This window comes from Mauremys mutica, chromosome 16 (genome assembly GCF_020497125.1).
Source record: "Mauremys mutica isolate MM-2020 ecotype Southern chromosome 16, ASM2049712v1, whole genome shotgun sequence".
Taxonomy (NCBI): Eukaryota; Metazoa; Chordata; order Testudines; family Geoemydidae; genus Mauremys; species Mauremys mutica.
The window spans coordinates 18,659,383-18,677,122 of NC_059087.1; the positions used below are offsets into that span (position 1 = coordinate 18,659,383).

At 41.1% G+C, this 17,740-nt stretch overlaps 1 protein-coding gene across 1 annotated transcript in view; it reads right to left on the minus strand.

Moving 5' to 3' along the window:
• PI4KA (phosphatidylinositol 4-kinase alpha) overlaps window positions 1-17,740 on the minus strand; it is a 95,787-nt gene that overhangs the window by 4,593 nt on the left and 73,454 nt on the right. The window contains exons 35-52 of the mRNA XM_044989390.1: window positions 16,864-16,971; window positions 16,002-16,129; window positions 15,797-15,916; window positions 15,041-15,120; window positions 14,688-14,881; window positions 13,865-13,955; window positions 13,024-13,191; window positions 12,384-12,437; window positions 11,245-11,365; window positions 10,835-10,964; window positions 7,412-7,482; window positions 6,474-6,546; window positions 6,045-6,115; window positions 5,307-5,416; window positions 4,517-4,621; window positions 3,971-4,096; window positions 3,541-3,661; window positions 2,235-2,394 (exon numbers count right to left, since the gene is read on the minus strand). Of these exons, the coding sequence (XP_044845325.1) occupies window positions 2,235-2,394; window positions 3,541-3,661; window positions 3,971-4,096; window positions 4,517-4,621; window positions 5,307-5,416; window positions 6,045-6,115; window positions 6,474-6,546; window positions 7,412-7,482; window positions 10,835-10,964; window positions 11,245-11,365; window positions 12,384-12,437; window positions 13,024-13,191; window positions 13,865-13,955; window positions 14,688-14,881; window positions 15,041-15,120; window positions 15,797-15,916; window positions 16,002-16,129; window positions 16,864-16,971 (2,031 nt within the window). The remainder of the gene's footprint in view (window positions 1-2,234; window positions 2,395-3,540; window positions 3,662-3,970; window positions 4,097-4,516; window positions 4,622-5,306; window positions 5,417-6,044; window positions 6,116-6,473; window positions 6,547-7,411; window positions 7,483-10,834; window positions 10,965-11,244; window positions 11,366-12,383; window positions 12,438-13,023; window positions 13,192-13,864; window positions 13,956-14,687; window positions 14,882-15,040; window positions 15,121-15,796; window positions 15,917-16,001; window positions 16,130-16,863; window positions 16,972-17,740) is intronic.

Sequence of the window (17,740 nt, forward strand, 5' to 3'; positions counted from 1 at the left end):
CAATAGTAAAAATGTAATCAGCTGGATCCAACAGCACACTGCTCTTAAGCCAATAGCATGGGAAATCCATTAGCATGGTACTATTTCCTAACGCCTCTATGTAGCCCTCCATTACTTACCCCCCACCATTAGGTTTGCCAATTTTGGCTGGATGTATTCCTGGGATTTCATCATATGACATAACTCCAGGACAATCCTGGAGGGTTGGCAACCCTACCCACCATCTACTATGTGAATACTCCCAACATTCAGATGATATTTTTGCCTCAGTTTAAGACCCTTCCCAGGCCTGCCAAAATTAACACACTGAACTCTGCTGACATGACAAGTGCTCCCAGACAGACCCCAGTTGGGCTACTCACTGAGGAAGCTTTGATTTTTTAAGCTAGCATCAATAATACTTAGCACTTACAGAGTACATCTTCACTGCACAGTTAACTTTGGCTATTTTACTTGGGTGTTGCCCCTAACCCTTCTCCTGTCCACACATGAAACATTCTCACCCAAGCGGGGTGGTGCTTTCAAACCAGGCTAGCTGGCTCCCCATGGACTACAGACTAATGCTCGGGTTGGCTTTCACTTTGGCTGGAACCGTCTCACTTTTCAATTAGGATGCAGGTTAAATCACTCAAGAGCTGATGATCCTCCAGTTCCTTCCCCCAATTCCTCTAAAGTGCCTAGAAGGCAGACAAGTTCTCCCACAATACAAGGAATAAGAATTGGCTCCACTTAGTGCAGCACAGAAAACAATAGGATATGCCGTCAGAAATCCTAGCAACACACGAGTGAGTGCAGTGCCAGTGAGGACACACTAACTTGGCAAGGGCTTTGCAGTGCAGCTGCTCAGACCTGGGGTAGGCTAACCAGGTGCCAATCCCCTGAGTAAACTCAGCATCGAAGACATATCCACAGACAGCTTCCCACGGAAGCATCTCAAACGCGTTCTACGAAAGGTGGGAAATATCAGCCACATTTTAGACAGAAAAAAATCTGACAGAGAGAGAGATTAAAGGGTAAATTTTCATATGGGCGGCCCTCAACCTGTCTGAACATGTACCTTTAATGAATTACCCAAAAGATACACAGCGAGGGCTGGTCTACACTAAAGCTGTAAGTCAACCTAAGTTATGCTACTTCAGTTACCTACGTTACATAACTGAAGTCGATGTAACTTAGGAGACACTCTCCCGCCAACTTCACCTCCCCAAGAAGTGGAAGGCGAGTACAGACATCAATGAGAGAGTGCTCTGCCATCGATGTAGCTTGTCTTCACCAGACCCATTAAATCGACACTGCTGCATCCATCACAGCAGTGCCGATTTAGCTGTAAGTACAGACAAGCCCTGAGATAGTGGCAGAAGGGGGAACAGAATCTAGTTCTCTTAACCACCAGTGCCCCATGCCCTATTCAGTAGGCAATACTGCCTCCCTTGATCAAGTTAGATGGTGCTAGCACCAAAGTAAAGATTTAAGAAATCTTCATTGTGACTGGCTGGCTGCAAGTTGGACAGCTGGGCTCACCAAACTGTTACGTGCTTTACAATGGAAGTTCTGGCCCCACTTTCTATGGCCCACCTGATACACATCACGTCAGCTGGAGCTAAATGTGGTTGTCCTATTAGTGCTGATGGCAGAGGTTCCAAAGGAATTCAGAAGATTTCTCCATACCCCAGATTATTAATACCATACACACTAAGTCCCGCAAAGCAAGGGAAGGGCTACACTTAAAGATCAGCATGGCAGGAATTCCCCCATGTGATGTACAAGTATGAACAAGAAATGAACAAGAAACCAGGAAGCTCAATCAGACTGAGAAGTCAATGCAAACTTTGTAACAAGCCACCTTGTCACACACTCTGGCATTGCTAGGGAAGAGAAATGCATGTTGGGATAGGCTCAGGCCCATGACAGAGTACTCTTCCCTTCCCAGATTTTAGATCATATCCATTATCTGCTGAATACAGGCTGATTCCTTATGGCAAGGGCAGAGTTTTCATAGTTCTTCATGGTTCAAAGCAAGGTCTCAGATTCTTGAGTCATGTCTATTATCTAAGGGAAGATTATCACTGTTTTGGGGAGCAATGATTCCATCTGCACAGGACGTGGCCTTCGGATAAGCATGAGATTCAAATGCACTAGGCAGTAAATAAAGCTAATTGCTGCTTAGCCACTGAATTAGATGTGGAAGCGCTCCTGACTGTGAGCAAATGAGGAGAGATGCAAAGCCTTCTCACCTGACTGCTAGGTACCCCCTGACACACATCTCCATGAACCACTTGAAAGGGGTGGCCTCCATTTTTCCTCCCATTATCATCACCATCTCATCCGTCAGCTTGATGTCTGGTTCCCAGCCCAGATTTCCACCAGGTGAACTTTCAAACATGAAACCAAAATCTGCACACACACACAAACACATATAATACATCAGTGAATGTACTGTATAGGTTAATAGGGCACTGATCGCTGTAGAAACTAAATGCTTAATTACATCCAAAGAGAACCAGGAATCCATGTGGAGACTTGAGCGTTAACGGAGTCAGCCTATCGTGGCTCACCCCCTAAAGAAGGGCCAGCTGTCTTCTGTACAGGCTGGAGTTTCTCGCCTTATGTGACAATAGCCTAGCCCATGGTGACAGTTCGTGTTCCTTTCATTAGCCATATTTGACCAGAGACTGTGACCATTCCTCTCCCATGCAGACCTCAAATCACTTCCATCCTTGTGTCAACTCCAGGCTAGACTATGTAATGCACACCTTTAAGGGCTACCTTCAAGATCTTTCAGAATCTCTAATTAGTGCAAAATTCCTCTCAGTATCCCACCTCTCCCAGAAATACTCTTTATCCTTCCTGGTACTGTCCCCAAAGTATGGCACAAAAATCCATGGTTTCTCTGCCCATGAGGATACCAGTCATGGAGCTGCTCCAGTCTGGCTCCCCTACCAGTGAGGGTAACAGCTGAAAGGGATAACAGAGGTGGGCCCAAGACCTCACATTATGACTACACGTTGTACACACTCCTATTGCCCTCCTCTGAAGTGTGACTGCAGATGAACTTAGAGTGCACGAATACAAAAGTAAAGATAAAACTTAATGTGAGGTGTATCACAATTCAGTACATAAGTAAGCTTCTCATTGACACATTAGTGGAGTTCCATAAACGCAAATTCTGTGCAGAGGTTACACAGCCTTGGTTATGTAAACTTACCAGCTAAAGCACAAAATCTAAAAATCACCCATACAGTGATGAAAGAAATCAAATGATACTTCACTAGCATATCTAAAATTTAAAAACCAAACAAGTACTTGCTTAAGGCTGGTAGAAATTTGCAAGTCTGCATTATAAAGCAGCACACAATCACACAAACTGTACAGAAATGCACACTTATTTCAGACATCAGGAAATCTTCCCATCCTTTTGATAATCATGAAATCACTGAACAGAGAATGACTTCAAAGGAGGAGAATTCATTTTTTTAAACAATATCTTGCAGCAGAATGAAAAGGCAGAGACATACAGAGGGCCAAGGGGACACAACTGACCAATATGAATGATGTGCCCCTTTTTGTCCAGCATGATGTTGCCATTGTGTCTGTCTTTAATCTGGAGCAGAAACAGCAGGAGGCTATAGGCAGCCATACTGCGGATGAAATTATATCGAGCCTGCATAAAGGAGAAATTAGAACAAATTCAGAAGAGGAGAGCTAGTGTGCTACACCATCCCCAGAGCAGATATAATCTGATAAAGAATTTCTTCCATTTATGGTTACACTATTTTAAATGAATGACATTCTCCAGTACTACAACAGCTTCTGTGCATAGCCTGCTCACAGTTGAGAAGTGGATTATCTGCATCTGACACCATGTACAGTATTATGGTAATAATTATACAATATAGCATCATGGTATTTCTTATAGCCAGAATGCTTCTCGAGTCAATATTTTGCTATGTCTGGCCAGTTGGTATGTTACCTTTTGGAAAGCAAGGGTTGACTCGTCTCCATATTGCCTTGTAAAGTAATCATACATTCCGAAGTCTGTCTGCCTGCCCAGCTGGTCACGGGAGGTGCAGTCAGGAATGCATTCAATAACACCACACTGAAGGGGAAGACAAACAAGGCTGCAAAGCACGTTCCCAAAATACATTTCTCATGGCTGATGGCAGCTATACAGATCCCATGGGACACATGGGTAAAAATTTATAGATCACCGAATATACATTTCCCATTTATTCATAAAAAACAATGTCCCGAACTTTCCACCTTTCCTATAACCAACTGACGAGGAGATTCATGACAGAGGTACTTCTCTCTGGTGCTTTCTGCTGCTCATACAACATATTCTCAAGGGAGAGGGGATAGGAGTGTCACAGGCACCAAGAGCCCAGTTAGAAGCTTAGGGGAAGGTGATCTGGGGATAAAAATTCCCTGCTCTAGAGGAATATGGGCTGAAAGAGAGATGCCCCTTTTAGCTGTGCTTAATTCTGTTCACACTCTGAATAGTTAATTGTCCACTTACCCCTGGGGCTGTGGCCACCACTCTATAGGGGAACACAAACAGGTCCAGGCCTACCAGCTGAAATATATTCTTGAAGAGATCAATGATTTGTAAAGCTAACATGTCCTGTTTAACAACAAAAGGAGGCATAAATATGAGAAAGGTCATGCAGCAAGATCCAACTGGTTATGAAAGTGGTTTGAAGAACAACAGAGCAAACAAACACTCCACAGAAAGTAAGCAGATGTGTACTTAGTGTTGCATTCACTGTATATGTAGAGGAAAAAAGCAAGGGAGGAAAATGCCGTTTGGGTGGGCAGGAAGTCAGTGTACACAGATGTCATTCAGATATGGTGTTAACACAGAAGACTTATCTGCTTGCCTTGGATGGATATTAAAATCCCTGGCATTCCTTGAGAAGAGGAGTAGGAGTAACTCCAACATAGTAGCCAATATTCCCCCTCTCAGTTAAAAAGAAACAGGTTTGAATACATAACACACATCACTTTGGAAGCCACTGCTGCACTACCATTATCTACACTTTTAAATCAAGTTTGCTGTTTGGAGTGTGAGGCTTTAATGGGCATTTTTGGCACTGGATAAAGCTGTATCTTGAACGTATGAGATTTTCCTTCCACCATTTTTCCAGGATGGGGTAATATAGTTCTCCCTCTTCACTATTATGTCTCTGTAATAAGCTAAACATTGACTCTAAGAGCCCCATGGAGAAGTGTACTCAAGCGTGATTCTTACTCCCTTTTAAAACACAACTGCTGTCAATCAATTTTCGATTACTACAGAAGCTTTTTACCTGTCTGCAGTCATCGCCCACTTTAAAGATAGCTGCCTGCCAACAGATTTTCTTACTGTCAACCCCTTCTTCTCCACTTTCGTCTATGGAGTCAGAGCGACAACGCAGACCTGCAAATAGAGCACAAAGTAAAACCTGAATATGGAGCTTAATTAGCAGCCTTGAATCACAATAAATGACAGTACTGGAAACTTAACACTTCACTTGTCTACAGGAGATTTTCTTCATTGCAGGGTGAATTGTACTGAGGAACACTGAATTCCTGAAGATGTTATGTATTCTGCAGTACAGGTGGAATTTATACACACAAATTATATTCCAAAATAGCCTTCGTGGTCTGCCTGAAAAGCGCATGTACAAGTCAAGCCCAGGAGCTAAAAATCCTTCTGAAATTTCTGATTTTAAAAAGGACTGCACAGCTGAATTAACCTGAGTATCCTTGTTTTCTAAACTACCCAAAGACACTTAATTTACATGCTGGACTTAAAGTCATTGGCAAAATTTCTTTAGTACACAAATATCTGCCCTGTTTTCACAAGATCTGGTTCGCCTCTTGAAACTCAAGCAACAAGCTTATTTCCCCCCTACAATTTACAGAATTCAGTTGAATTATCATGCCTTATGTTAAAATTTGAACCCAATTTTACTGGAATGATACCATCCACCAAAAGCATGAAATTCCAATGAGTCACTGACTGTTAACTAGTAGTATAAATGGTTAAGAACGATATTACTGACCTTCTTTTTCAAGTTCACTGACTCCACACCATTTAACCTTGAACTTGGCCAAGTATGGTGCTTTTGCAGCACTGAAAGTACAAACACACACATAAGGAAGTTGAGTTCGATGTATCCAACCAACAAAACGTCCTAGAAAAGACCTAAATATTGTAACTAAGATTACACGAGGGACAAAACATGATGTTCCCTCTGCACAGGAAAGAGACAAGGGAGGTGAGGTAGTATCTTTTATTGGACCAACTTCTGTTGGTGGTAGGTACAAGCATGAGCTACTCCTCTGACACACTGCTTCCTTTCCCAGACCAGAAGAAGAGCTCTGTGTAGCTTGAAAGCTTGTACCCTCCACCAGCAAAAGAGTTGGTCCAATAAAAGATATTACCTCACCTACCTTGTCTCTTTCATATCTTGGGAACAACTGCAAATTACCTCTGCATAGGAGTTCCGGACTTGTAGTCAATATCCAAAACAATCGCTTCAGGATTGCTGGGCAAGTAACAGCCTACAAAAGGGGAGAAGAGAACTTGATAGACATGAAGTAAATTCACCAGCTACCGTGACAGAGTAAAGTTATACAAGTTTGATAATACATTGATTCATGTAATTTTAAAATCTATATTGAAGTTAGAAATGGATACATTACTATCTACCACCATAGGATAGTCTATAGGCTATAGCCTGCAGTCTTGTAAAGGACACAGGATACCTTTTAGATTGGTCATTAATTGACAGATAAAACTTATCCCTCAGAAAATCCCTCATAAGTACTGATATAGTGAGGGCCCCTGGTAATGGACACATGGTACAGAAATGAGCATGGGTTAGAGAGGTTTCCTTCTAAAAGTTTTAAAGGTGAGATTCAGAGGGAAAAAATGTGTCTTGGAGCAGTAGAGACTTTCAAAGTATGGGATATGTATAGAAGGGATAGAGGGCAGGGAGAGGGAAGGGCAGTTAGATGGATGTTTCTCATCCCTGAAAACTTATTTCTTCACGTGCATAGCCTGCCCGCCCATCATCTACTAGAAACATGTGACACAAAGCAAAAGGTTTTCTTAACCTCGCTCTTCAATTGCACTGCTCCCTTCATGTCTGTCCTTCATGCTCTTTGGGGCAGGGATCTTCATATCTGGATTGTCACATGCCATGCACACTGTTGGTACTTCACAAATATTTGTGCTACCATGTTCATGCTTAGCTTGACAAGGAACAATAGAACAAGTCACTTCTTAGCCCCAGGCAGCAAAAATATTAAAAAAGAGGCAGAGAAGAGACCAATGGTTATGAAATTCCCATGAATCACTCCTACAAAGTACAGTATTCATGCTAAATGCAAAAGGAACCGACAATATGATTAGACCACTTCTTACCAGGCTGCACTTTCACCTCAGACAGAGCACTCAAACAAGCTTTCTTTCTTTCATCTCCTTTAGGGAACGGCCTGGGAAGAAAGACAATTTATTTTACTTGCTGAAGTCTGCTGTTATTCTAGGAAGAAACATTTGTTTTGTTTGTTTAAATGTGAAACAATCACTTACTGCACTGCTGCAGCTTTATACACACTAATTCAGTATCGATTCTGAACCTTTTCCTATACTAATACTTTTAAAGCCTTTTCCTTTTAAAAAAACTCTTTTCTTACCTCTCTGCAGAACACTGGCTAGGAAAGGTAGTCACATACTGTATAATAGCTGGCAACAAGCCTTAGTAGTCTATTTCCCTTCTCTCCCCAGTTGAAAGGCCACCTGGGAGTATAATTTCAATTTTCCAAGTGTGTGTGGGCAGGTGAAGCTAGCACCCTAGCAATCTGGTGGCAAATGCGCTGCATGTTTTCCAAGCATACGATATAAAACAGATCCTTAAATGGCTGAGCTACATGCCCACAATACATGATCACAGGAGGAAGAGTTTCTCATATGCGCAGGCTCCAAGTCCTTTTCAGAACTGACCAGGAAATCCTTGGATTCAAAGCCCTCTCAAAGGCCTGCAGCCCTTATCAGTGCTTGTAGTTTACAGAGTACCAAACTGTGTGCAATTATAAATGGCTTTTCCTTGGCAGTCATAGAAAAGCTCTATAGAACAACTTAACATGATTAATGTGAAGCTGCCCAGGCAAAATAGGAAATCTGCCTGTATGCCAAATAATGCACTCTAAACCAGGGGTTCTCAAACTGGGGGTTGGGACCCTTCAGGGGGTCATGAGATTATTACATGGGGGGTCGTGAGCTTTGCCTCCAGCATTTATAATAGTATTAAATATATTTAAAAGTGTTTTGAATTTATGGGGGAGGGGGCACACTCAGAGTCTTGCTATGTGAAAGGGGTCACCAATACAAAAGTTTCAGAACCACTGCTCTAAACCAAGATCCTTGAATTCTCAATCCAGGCTCCCATTCAGCACAAAGGGAAACGAATGCTTTGCAACGCTTAACAGCCACTCTGGTTGATTAAACAATTAATTTATAAGATCCAGAGTTCTGTTCAGCCAAGGATGATCATGATTGTGACCTGCTGGCAAAAGTCTCTGACTCAAGTGCACTGGGCGTAGATACACCTGCAGTGGAAGGCATGTGTGTGCAATCCCTTGAAAGAGAAAAAGGTGTTTTATTGGCATAGCTTACTCTATAAATGTACTAGAATAAGATATACCCAGCATAAGCACCTTCTTACCACTGCACTAGGGGACTGTAGTGCTTTATCTATATCGGTGTCTAAACCAAGATTATTAAAGTGATACAAAACCTGTGTGTTAACAGGTCGTAAGCCATGTAAATAGCAAAATAGCATCAAAGGCCTGAATTAAACAAGTTCAGGCTTGTCTATACAGGGAAATTTACCAGTATAATTATACCCCTTATAGTTCAACCACTATAACTCCCGTTATGGGCATTTATTCCAGAATAAGGGCACCTTTTTCTGGTTTAGTTTAGACCACTTTCAAAGTGACAGACAGGCAAAATGTCTGTGTAATTAGATTCCCAATTTGTTCACGCACTTACCAACACTGCAGGTGAAAATTGGATAACTGGAAACAAATTATAAATTAGCATGTAAATTTCCCAATTTGCACATGCAGTCATGGCAAATGTCTGTGGACATTAGGCATGCAATTGCACACTTACAATGATATGCAAGTCAAGTACCTGAAAGGCGTTCTTTCTGGTATGCAGCTAGGTGGTACAGTGGGTTACTGCACCACTTCTCATTTCTGGAGACCAGAGTATAGCACTTAGGACATTCAATCATGCTAGGTCACATCTTCATTCACATTTGTGCCCTTTACAAACCCCCCCACGTGATCCATCACATTATCTGAACTCTTTGCTTAAGAGGTGCCTGGAATGGAGTAGAAGACGGAAATGCCTGCAAAATGCCTACCTGGTTAAAGCCAGTGCTATTAAGCTATTTACTCATAACTTTAAAACAATAAAAATGAGTGGGACATTCACTCAGGCACCAATGCTTTCAGGAGCTAAGGCAAAAAAGGCCCCTTTAAGCCCATCCTAACGTATCCAACCTTTCAACACACATAAAAAAGTCTCCTCATGTCTGGTGACTCCTGCGACAGCTGTACCACTTGGCCTGATCTTCCTGTATTAATAAATGTTAATGTTAATTAACAATGAGCAAAATTTCATTTTAAAAAGTAAAACCAATTTGTTTTACAGGGAAGATATTCTGCATTACTTTCAGCTACTTTCTGTGTCAGAGAATGTTTTAAAATGTTTAACAAAAGTGCACACTTAGGTTATGAGCTTGTGTGCTAAGCCACTGCCATCCTCTGGCAAACTTTAAAAAAGTTACATTATGTACTTTCACTGCACTTCCTTTCTATTATTACTGTTGGTTTCCAAAACCTCGGTGAACAGAAGCTTCATGTTCATTAAGTGATAACAAAATCCAGTGTGAGACATCACAATCTATTTCCATTAAAGCTAGTCTGCTGCTCCAGAAACAACGAATTATAACAGCACTTTATGAATAAGACAGAGCACTGCTACGTATGCAGGATAAATCTTCTATTTACAGTACACACAGAAATGCCTTTGTGAAGAGGAGATTTTAGTAAAATATAACATGTATCATTTGCTGGAGCACATCTGTGGTTCTTTAAATCCAAAACAAAATGCTTCCAGCAAGCTGTAATTTGCAGAAAATAATGGAAAACCCTGACATACCTACATACTTCAATGCTGCTTTTCCTGCGTGAAGCAAGCTTTCCTAACTTTCCAGGAGAATGCCTCTAACCTATCCAAATGCCCATTTTAATGAGGCAGATGACACTAACTAGGCCTGTGGGATTTGTTCTACTGGCGCAAAAGCATCAGTAGTTTTACCATCTTCATTCCTGCCTAGCTGCACTTTCCTACTCAATGTCATTCCACCAACACTGAACTCCCAATGCTTGCTTGCAAAACAAAGATAAATCAGATTAATTTAAAAACCAAAGTTCAATCTATCACCACTTCTTTATGGCCCAAACTGCAATGCATATTTCAGATGGTGGGGCTATTAAAACAGTCACTGCTTACTTATAGTTTACCCAGGTCTGACCAGATACTAATCAATAGAAATATAAAGCAAAACAAGCTTTTGTATCTTACTAGCACAGATCCATAAGCTGCTGGGAAAATTTATTTAATTTTTGATACACCAGTATTTTTTTTTTAAAATCTTTCTGGGAATTCATGGTCTCAGATCCCACCCAAAGCAAAGTTTCCTATTCAGGACAACAGTTATTTGCAGATTAGGGAGCTATACAACAGCTCAATCTCCTGAACTCCCACACTTACTTGATGATGGCTGAAACATTGGTGATTTTATTAAAGAAATCAAATTCCCGTTGGTAGAACTCCTTGGCCGGCCCAGATAATGAACTGGTTATCTCTTCTACTAGCTGTTCCAGCAGTTCCCCGATGTCAGCTGCATATGTAACCAAAAGAAGCAAGCCTGAGTAAAAGCTTTGATACCTATCCAGAAAGACATAACTAATAAGAGGGGAAAAGGGAGATTTTCCTTTGAATCACAAACACAAGCATGCATGCACCTACTTCATTGAATTCAACAAGAAAAAAACCTTCAACAAAATGGGTCTTATCTGCACAAATAGAAGATTCATAACTCCCGAGGAAAAAAAGATGGGGGAGATTCAATCCATGAAATAAGGAATAGGAGAGATTAGGCCCAAGCATACAGTACTCACGATCTTTCTGGTGTCCCTCTTCATCCAGGAAGATATTGGTTTTCATGTTCCAGATAAACTGGTGAGCCAAGAGCTGGGATTTGGCAGCCGCCCACAGGATGTATTCCCTAACATAGCCCATCTGCGACAGTACAAATTCACAGTCACCCAGAACACTAGTGCCACAGCTTAATCCTATCAGCACCATCTAACCTTCACATCTGAATATATTTAAAGACTGGAAAGAGAAGACAATGGCCATGTCTTTGAGTGCTTTTCTAGGAACATGAAGGTGGCACCATGATCTGGTGGACAGGGCACTGCACTAGGAGTCGGGAGGCCTAGATTCTACTCTCGGCTCTGTCACTGACCTGTTTTTTGGGAAGAGTCACTTCACTCTCTGTGCCTGTTTCCCTTCCTTCGTTCAAGAAAGGGGTTAACATGTTCAGGGCAACTCAGTCCTTTCTAAAGTGCTTTCTGTAGCTTGAGTCTTATGACTCCTGGGGGCAAGATTTCCTGATGTGATGCATTAATGCAATGCACAGCACAATCAATGACAGTAGGACATCTGGACGCACTAAACTTGGAGAAAAACTACACATGGTCACCTCTTCTACTGGTTTAAGGACACTGCATGGACCAAAATATAAATAGTTTGTGGGTGGATGGGAAGGCTTGCATATCTGGGAGCCCATTCCTGGGTCTACCATAGAGCCAGTTTTGCCCCAGGCTCCAACATGAACAGGATATGACCTGGTATCTATGTAGTACATCTGTGTACGTATCACTTTGCATTTTTAAACCTCTAGCTCCTCTCTGTTGTTAGTAATAGTGATTGCCAACTACATGCCGGGGTAGAGAAAGCTTGCTCATGCAGACTCCTCCGATTCTACGATGGGTTAGCGATACAAAGAACCTCACATCTATTGAAGGCTACTTATAAGTTTAATATACATGGGCTATGCAGATTAAACAGGTGCCTCTGAAACACACCTGTCTCTAAAGACCATCACTTTTCTTATAAATACTGGATATGAAGCAGCATCATTCAAATCCTAAATTGTGGCTATTCTGCTTCTCTTAATTCAGAGCTAATAAAACATCTTTTGAAAACGCTCTGAACAAAACGTCTGGCTCATGCAGTATTTATACACTCTCACCTTATCGTAGCGAAGGGCTTGCACAATCTGTGGAATGTAGAATAAAATGGCATCCTAAAAAAAGAAAAAAACAGAAATCAGTTTTTTGCTAGTGTCAAGGAAAAAATGTGTTGTTTTTTTTTAAAAACGCATGGACATCAGGAATTTCATTCTTCATTCAGCTGAAAGTGCATGCCCATTTCCCTCTGCCCACACAGCCCCGGCAGAAACGCTATTAACAGGGCTGATGAACACGTAGTATTTTACAGACCCTTGTAACTATTCTGACAAGTATTCAAAACCCCCAGCTTTACACAGTTCCAGAGAGAACACCTTTCACTGAAGGAAAGCAGTTTTACTCATAGGAGCAGTTTGAGACACACGCAGTCTTTAAAGAAACAGACCAAGTACTACAGCACAGAACAATGACTGACAGCAAACACATTGCAAAACAGCTGAACCAAGATTATATAGGACAATCAATGCTGATTTCCAAATGCAGCTTCATCTACTTTATCTTCCCACTATAATGAGTCAATTTAACAAATTTCTTTTATTTCTTCACACAAATGAAATTAAGACACGTGGGCATAAAAACCCAAAGTCCTAATTGAACATGAGTAGGTTCTCTCCAGATCTCTACTGGAACACAGTCTCTTACCGGAGGGAAGGACCGCAGGACTTTAACTCCATACTGAGCTGTTAGAGGATGAGGTGGGTACATGCTTGAAAAATATGAAAGGCCAGTAGGTGGATCTGTTGGTGCCCAGCACAGAACATGGCTGAGCTCAGGGGCATCTGCATCAATTGTGTGCCATGTAACCAGGTACTGTAAGCAGAACAAGGAGCAGTATGAATTTACAGGCCCAAAATAATTTCTGGTGCAACACACACCAGGGATAAATTTGGCTCACAATGTCTAATTATAAAACCATAACCTATCCTGCTACGACAGAGAAAAAAAGTGATGCATGAATCAATTTTTGCAAATTAAATGTTCTGCATCTTTACATGCTGTATTAAATAGTAAAAGGCATTTAATTTTCAGGCACAAACATGGTACCATTTAACCACTAACTGGTCTCAGGTTGAAAAATCACCAGGTACAGTAATTTACACATATTGAACTGGAGTTCAGGTCAACAAAAACAGGGATACAGCTGTTTAATCAAATCTCTCTCCACCCCTCCCCCCCATAGCTGGTCCACTGGCTGTTATTTATTAATGAATTTTAGTGTATTGTGGGGAGTTTCGTATACTTTGGGGAACATACTTTGTAACAAGATGTGAGCACAACTCAGCAACCACATACACAAACAAGGTTAACCCTCATCTGCAGATCTTATTTCCCTACCTATGGCTGCAGCTCTCACTTGCTGAGTTGCATTTACAATTACAACATGAGTTTTTCAGAGTAAGGTCTGTGTGTTTCTGTATGTCTGTGCAGCTCTTAGCAGAATTTGGGTACTGTTATAATATAAATTACTGTTACAATTAATTACCTTTATTGCTTCAGGTACATCACTAACAGCTCCTGGGTCCAACCGAACCAGGCGGGTCACTTCTGTTCCAATAGCTTCAGTGTTTTTAAATCTAAGCGTAACCAGGAATGTGTATGTGTTAGTAAGTCAAGGTGAGCTTCAATTCTCACTTCTACTTATGTGAAAAGAACAGTTAGAAACAGGAACACACATGCTTTAACAACAGAAATACCCCAGATAAAATCCATGTACAACAAGGGACAAACATGCTGGCAAAACTTACAAGTTGGTCAGAAACATCTAACCTCATTTTGCTAGTTTCTCTTCACACCACTAGTTGGCTCAGCCAGTCACAAACTTCCTGGCTGAAGAATTCTCTGTGGAACTCTATGGAAGCCTGTCTCCACAACTCTGCTTGTGTTGCAAAAAGCAAAGTACTTCCTTTCCCTTCAGGGGCTAAGCAAGCTACTTCTGTTGTCTTACTTGTTTTAAGGCTCAAACCAATTTAAGGCTAGAACACTCTGAAAAGAGGTTTCTAATTCAGTTTTAACTCTGTGCCCATTGGCCGATGAAAGTGTGAAGTTGGTTTAGTTGGAATGGTCTTCAAACATTACATCTGGGCTTTATGGTAAAAGAATTGAACTCAGGCTCCCTTAAAGCCTCCTAATTACTATTGAAATGGGTTAGGATCTTCAGTAGACTAATTCTTATTGTTTAATGGTCTCAGCCAGCAGTGCAGGCATGCAAGAGGGGTAAGGAGGTGGTAACTGTGAATGCTTGCCTTGAGTATTTACTATGCAGCCGAGGGAATTATATTGGTTCTTTGTTTTGAGTTGCATCTCACCTGGTAGGCAGTTGCACAGCAAGATGAGGGGAAATGCTCCAAGCCAAATTCACATTATCCTTCCACTGTTTCTCAGTTAGAGTGATGTACTTAGATCTCCAGTTTGCCACGGTGTTCTCTGCAGTTTGATCCAACTCCAGTTCAGGGGAGGAGAGTGGGTTGTACCAGGTGATCAAACGCTCAATCTCAGTAGCCTGAGGACAACACAAAAACAAATTGCTTTCTGGATGTAGAGAAAACATTCCAGGTTTTTCTCAAATGCTAGTTTAGTCTATTTGTGCTACAACAACTACAAAATGTTAGAAATCCATTTCACACCCATGCTCTTGTGAAACAAACAAACAATCGCCTACCAGCAACGAGAGCAATAGTGTCCTCCGTTTCATGTAGTATTTGTGTAGCTGGGTACCTCTGTTAGTCTTCTTAGACATCCCTTGAGAAAAGAGGGAGAAAATGCATTCAGTCGCTTTTCTACAAATACATTAAATGTAGCTTTCAAATTGTCCCTTACTGGCAGTCTCAGCAGACAGGAGGAGGACTGAAATGGCATGGAATGCTCCTAAGACGGGACTGAGTACACTGGCAGGGTGATGGGAGGAAGCCTGCACTGCAGCTGCATGTAGTGTTCTTGTTCTATGAATATGCCAAGTCTACAAGGCTATCAATCTGGCACCTTCACCAGCATTACGTTCACTTTAATAACTTATAAAAATAATAACCTGCAGCTTGCAACTGTACAAACGTACATTCAGGCACCTGATAAGCTCACATCCACTTTGCTGTCCAAGAGCTCTGGCACGCTGATGAACAATAAGCAATTTCCTCTCAGGAATTTAAGCTACCGTAGCCTCTGGTCTTACATTATCTGCATTATACAACTAAATGGTCTGGAGAAAAAAAAATTGCTAGTTTCAAAACCTTGCTCTTTGCTCTCAGTGAGGCACAGCTTTCCTCAGCTTTTTGCAATAACAGTCAAGTCACTTGACTCAAGTGTAACATCAGTAAAACCTGAGCCAAAACGTTAAATGCAAATATTGGCCTTAAATGACATTGAATGGAAGTGTACTCTATGGTTAGATAAGTAGCTAGTGACAATTAAAGAAAGAGACCTGATTTTTTGGAGATGGTTGACATGCCACTGGACAATGGGTAAGTATTTATCCATCCCTGTGTGGCCTGCTGCCGAGATCCAACGGTGATATCCAGGTTACTCCGGTTGTCTTGATTATCTAAAATAAAACAAAATGTTTACACACAGAACCAAATAATCAAAGAAACAAAAAGGGTTTTTGAGACTGCACATAAGGAACTCACCAGGAGGCACCAGCTGGCTGGCTGTTAAATACTTCTTATCAGAAAACATGGCAGTCCAAAACTTGATCAATATGCTGATATCTTCACGTAGCCTCTTCTCCCCTTGAGTGGGGAACTTTGGGGGATAACTTAAAAATATATATATGTAAATGATTATAATGCAAGACACTAAAAAAAGCTTTATGTTTTTTCTTCAGACCGGGGGCAATGAGTGAGCACAGATTAAGTCTCATTGTGTTTTACCCTTACACCTTGAATCTATTGCACTGGGAGGTGCAGCCTTCCTATCAACTTCTGAAGGGTGAAAAAGCAGCCTCTTGAGGTCTACGAATAATGTAGAATTAAAAACTTTGACATACTTCTCGCCATCCTACACCACTGTCACATGCTGCTGTCACTTATATTACTTTAGATTGCACCCATGCCAGATACTAAAAAGGAACATTTGTCCACATATTGTATAGGGGTACATTTTCAAATGGGAGTATAAATTTCAGCCACACGCTTTCAATGGCTTTCATGGGAATTCCATGTCTAAAATCCTTTGAAACACTGAAAAATGTATCCCAATAGTGTCTGTAATCTTCAAAACCAAATAGATTAAAAGAAATTTGGATTTTCCCTAACCATTAATTCCTTTATGACTTCTTGAGTATACATAATGAACAGTGTAGACGCACAGGTGACATGGAAAACGGCTTTTTTGTATTAATAGATAAATAGAGAAAAGAATTAAGTCAAATATCAGAATAAAAACAGCTCCTATTGTGAAGTATTCTTAGAGGTTTAAAAAAAACCAACAACAACAAAAAAACCAATCACACCTTTCTTGCGGAATTGGTGAAAAGAAAATAAATAGTACCTGAAGTAATCAAAGGCAGTAGAATAAATCTTTTCTCTCAAGACATTGCGAATGGTTGCATTTGGAACGACATCAGCATGCAGCAGAAACAACCCGAGTGTCAGCAACCTAAAGTTCAATATATACAGAGCATGTGAAGACAACTCTTGCACTCTAAATTGCTAAGAACATAAGAACGGCCATACTGGGTCAGACCAAAGGTCCACCTAGTCCAGTATCCCTGTCTTCTGACAGTGGCCAATGCCAGGTGCCCCAGAGGGAATGAACAGAACAGGTAATCATCAAGTGAGCCATCCAGTCGCCCATTCCCAGCTTCTGGCAAACAGTGACTAGGAACACCATCCCTGCCCATCCTGGCTAATAGCCTCCATGGACCTATCCCTCCATGAATTTATGTAGTTCTTTTTAAAATCCTGTTATAGCCTTGGCCTTCACAACATCCTCTGGCAAGGAGTTCCACAGGTTGACTGTGTGTTGTGTGAAAAAATACTTCCTTTTGTTTGTTTTAAATCTGCTGTCTATTAACTTCATTTGGTAACCCCTAGTTCTTGTGTTATGAGGAGGAGTAAAAAACACTTCCTTATTTAACTTTCTCCACACCAGTCATGATTTTATAGACCTCTCTCATATCCCCCCTTAGTCATCTCTTTTCCAAGCTGAAAAGTCCCAGTCTTATTAATCTCTCCTCATATGGCCACCATTCCATACCTCTATTATTTTTGTTGCCCTTTTCTGAACCTTTTTCAGTTCCAATATATCTTTTTTGAGACGGGGCAACCAAATCTGCATGCTGTATTCAAGATGTGGGCATACCATGGATTTATATAGAGGCAATATGATATTTTCTGTCTTATTATTTATCCCTTTCTTAATGATT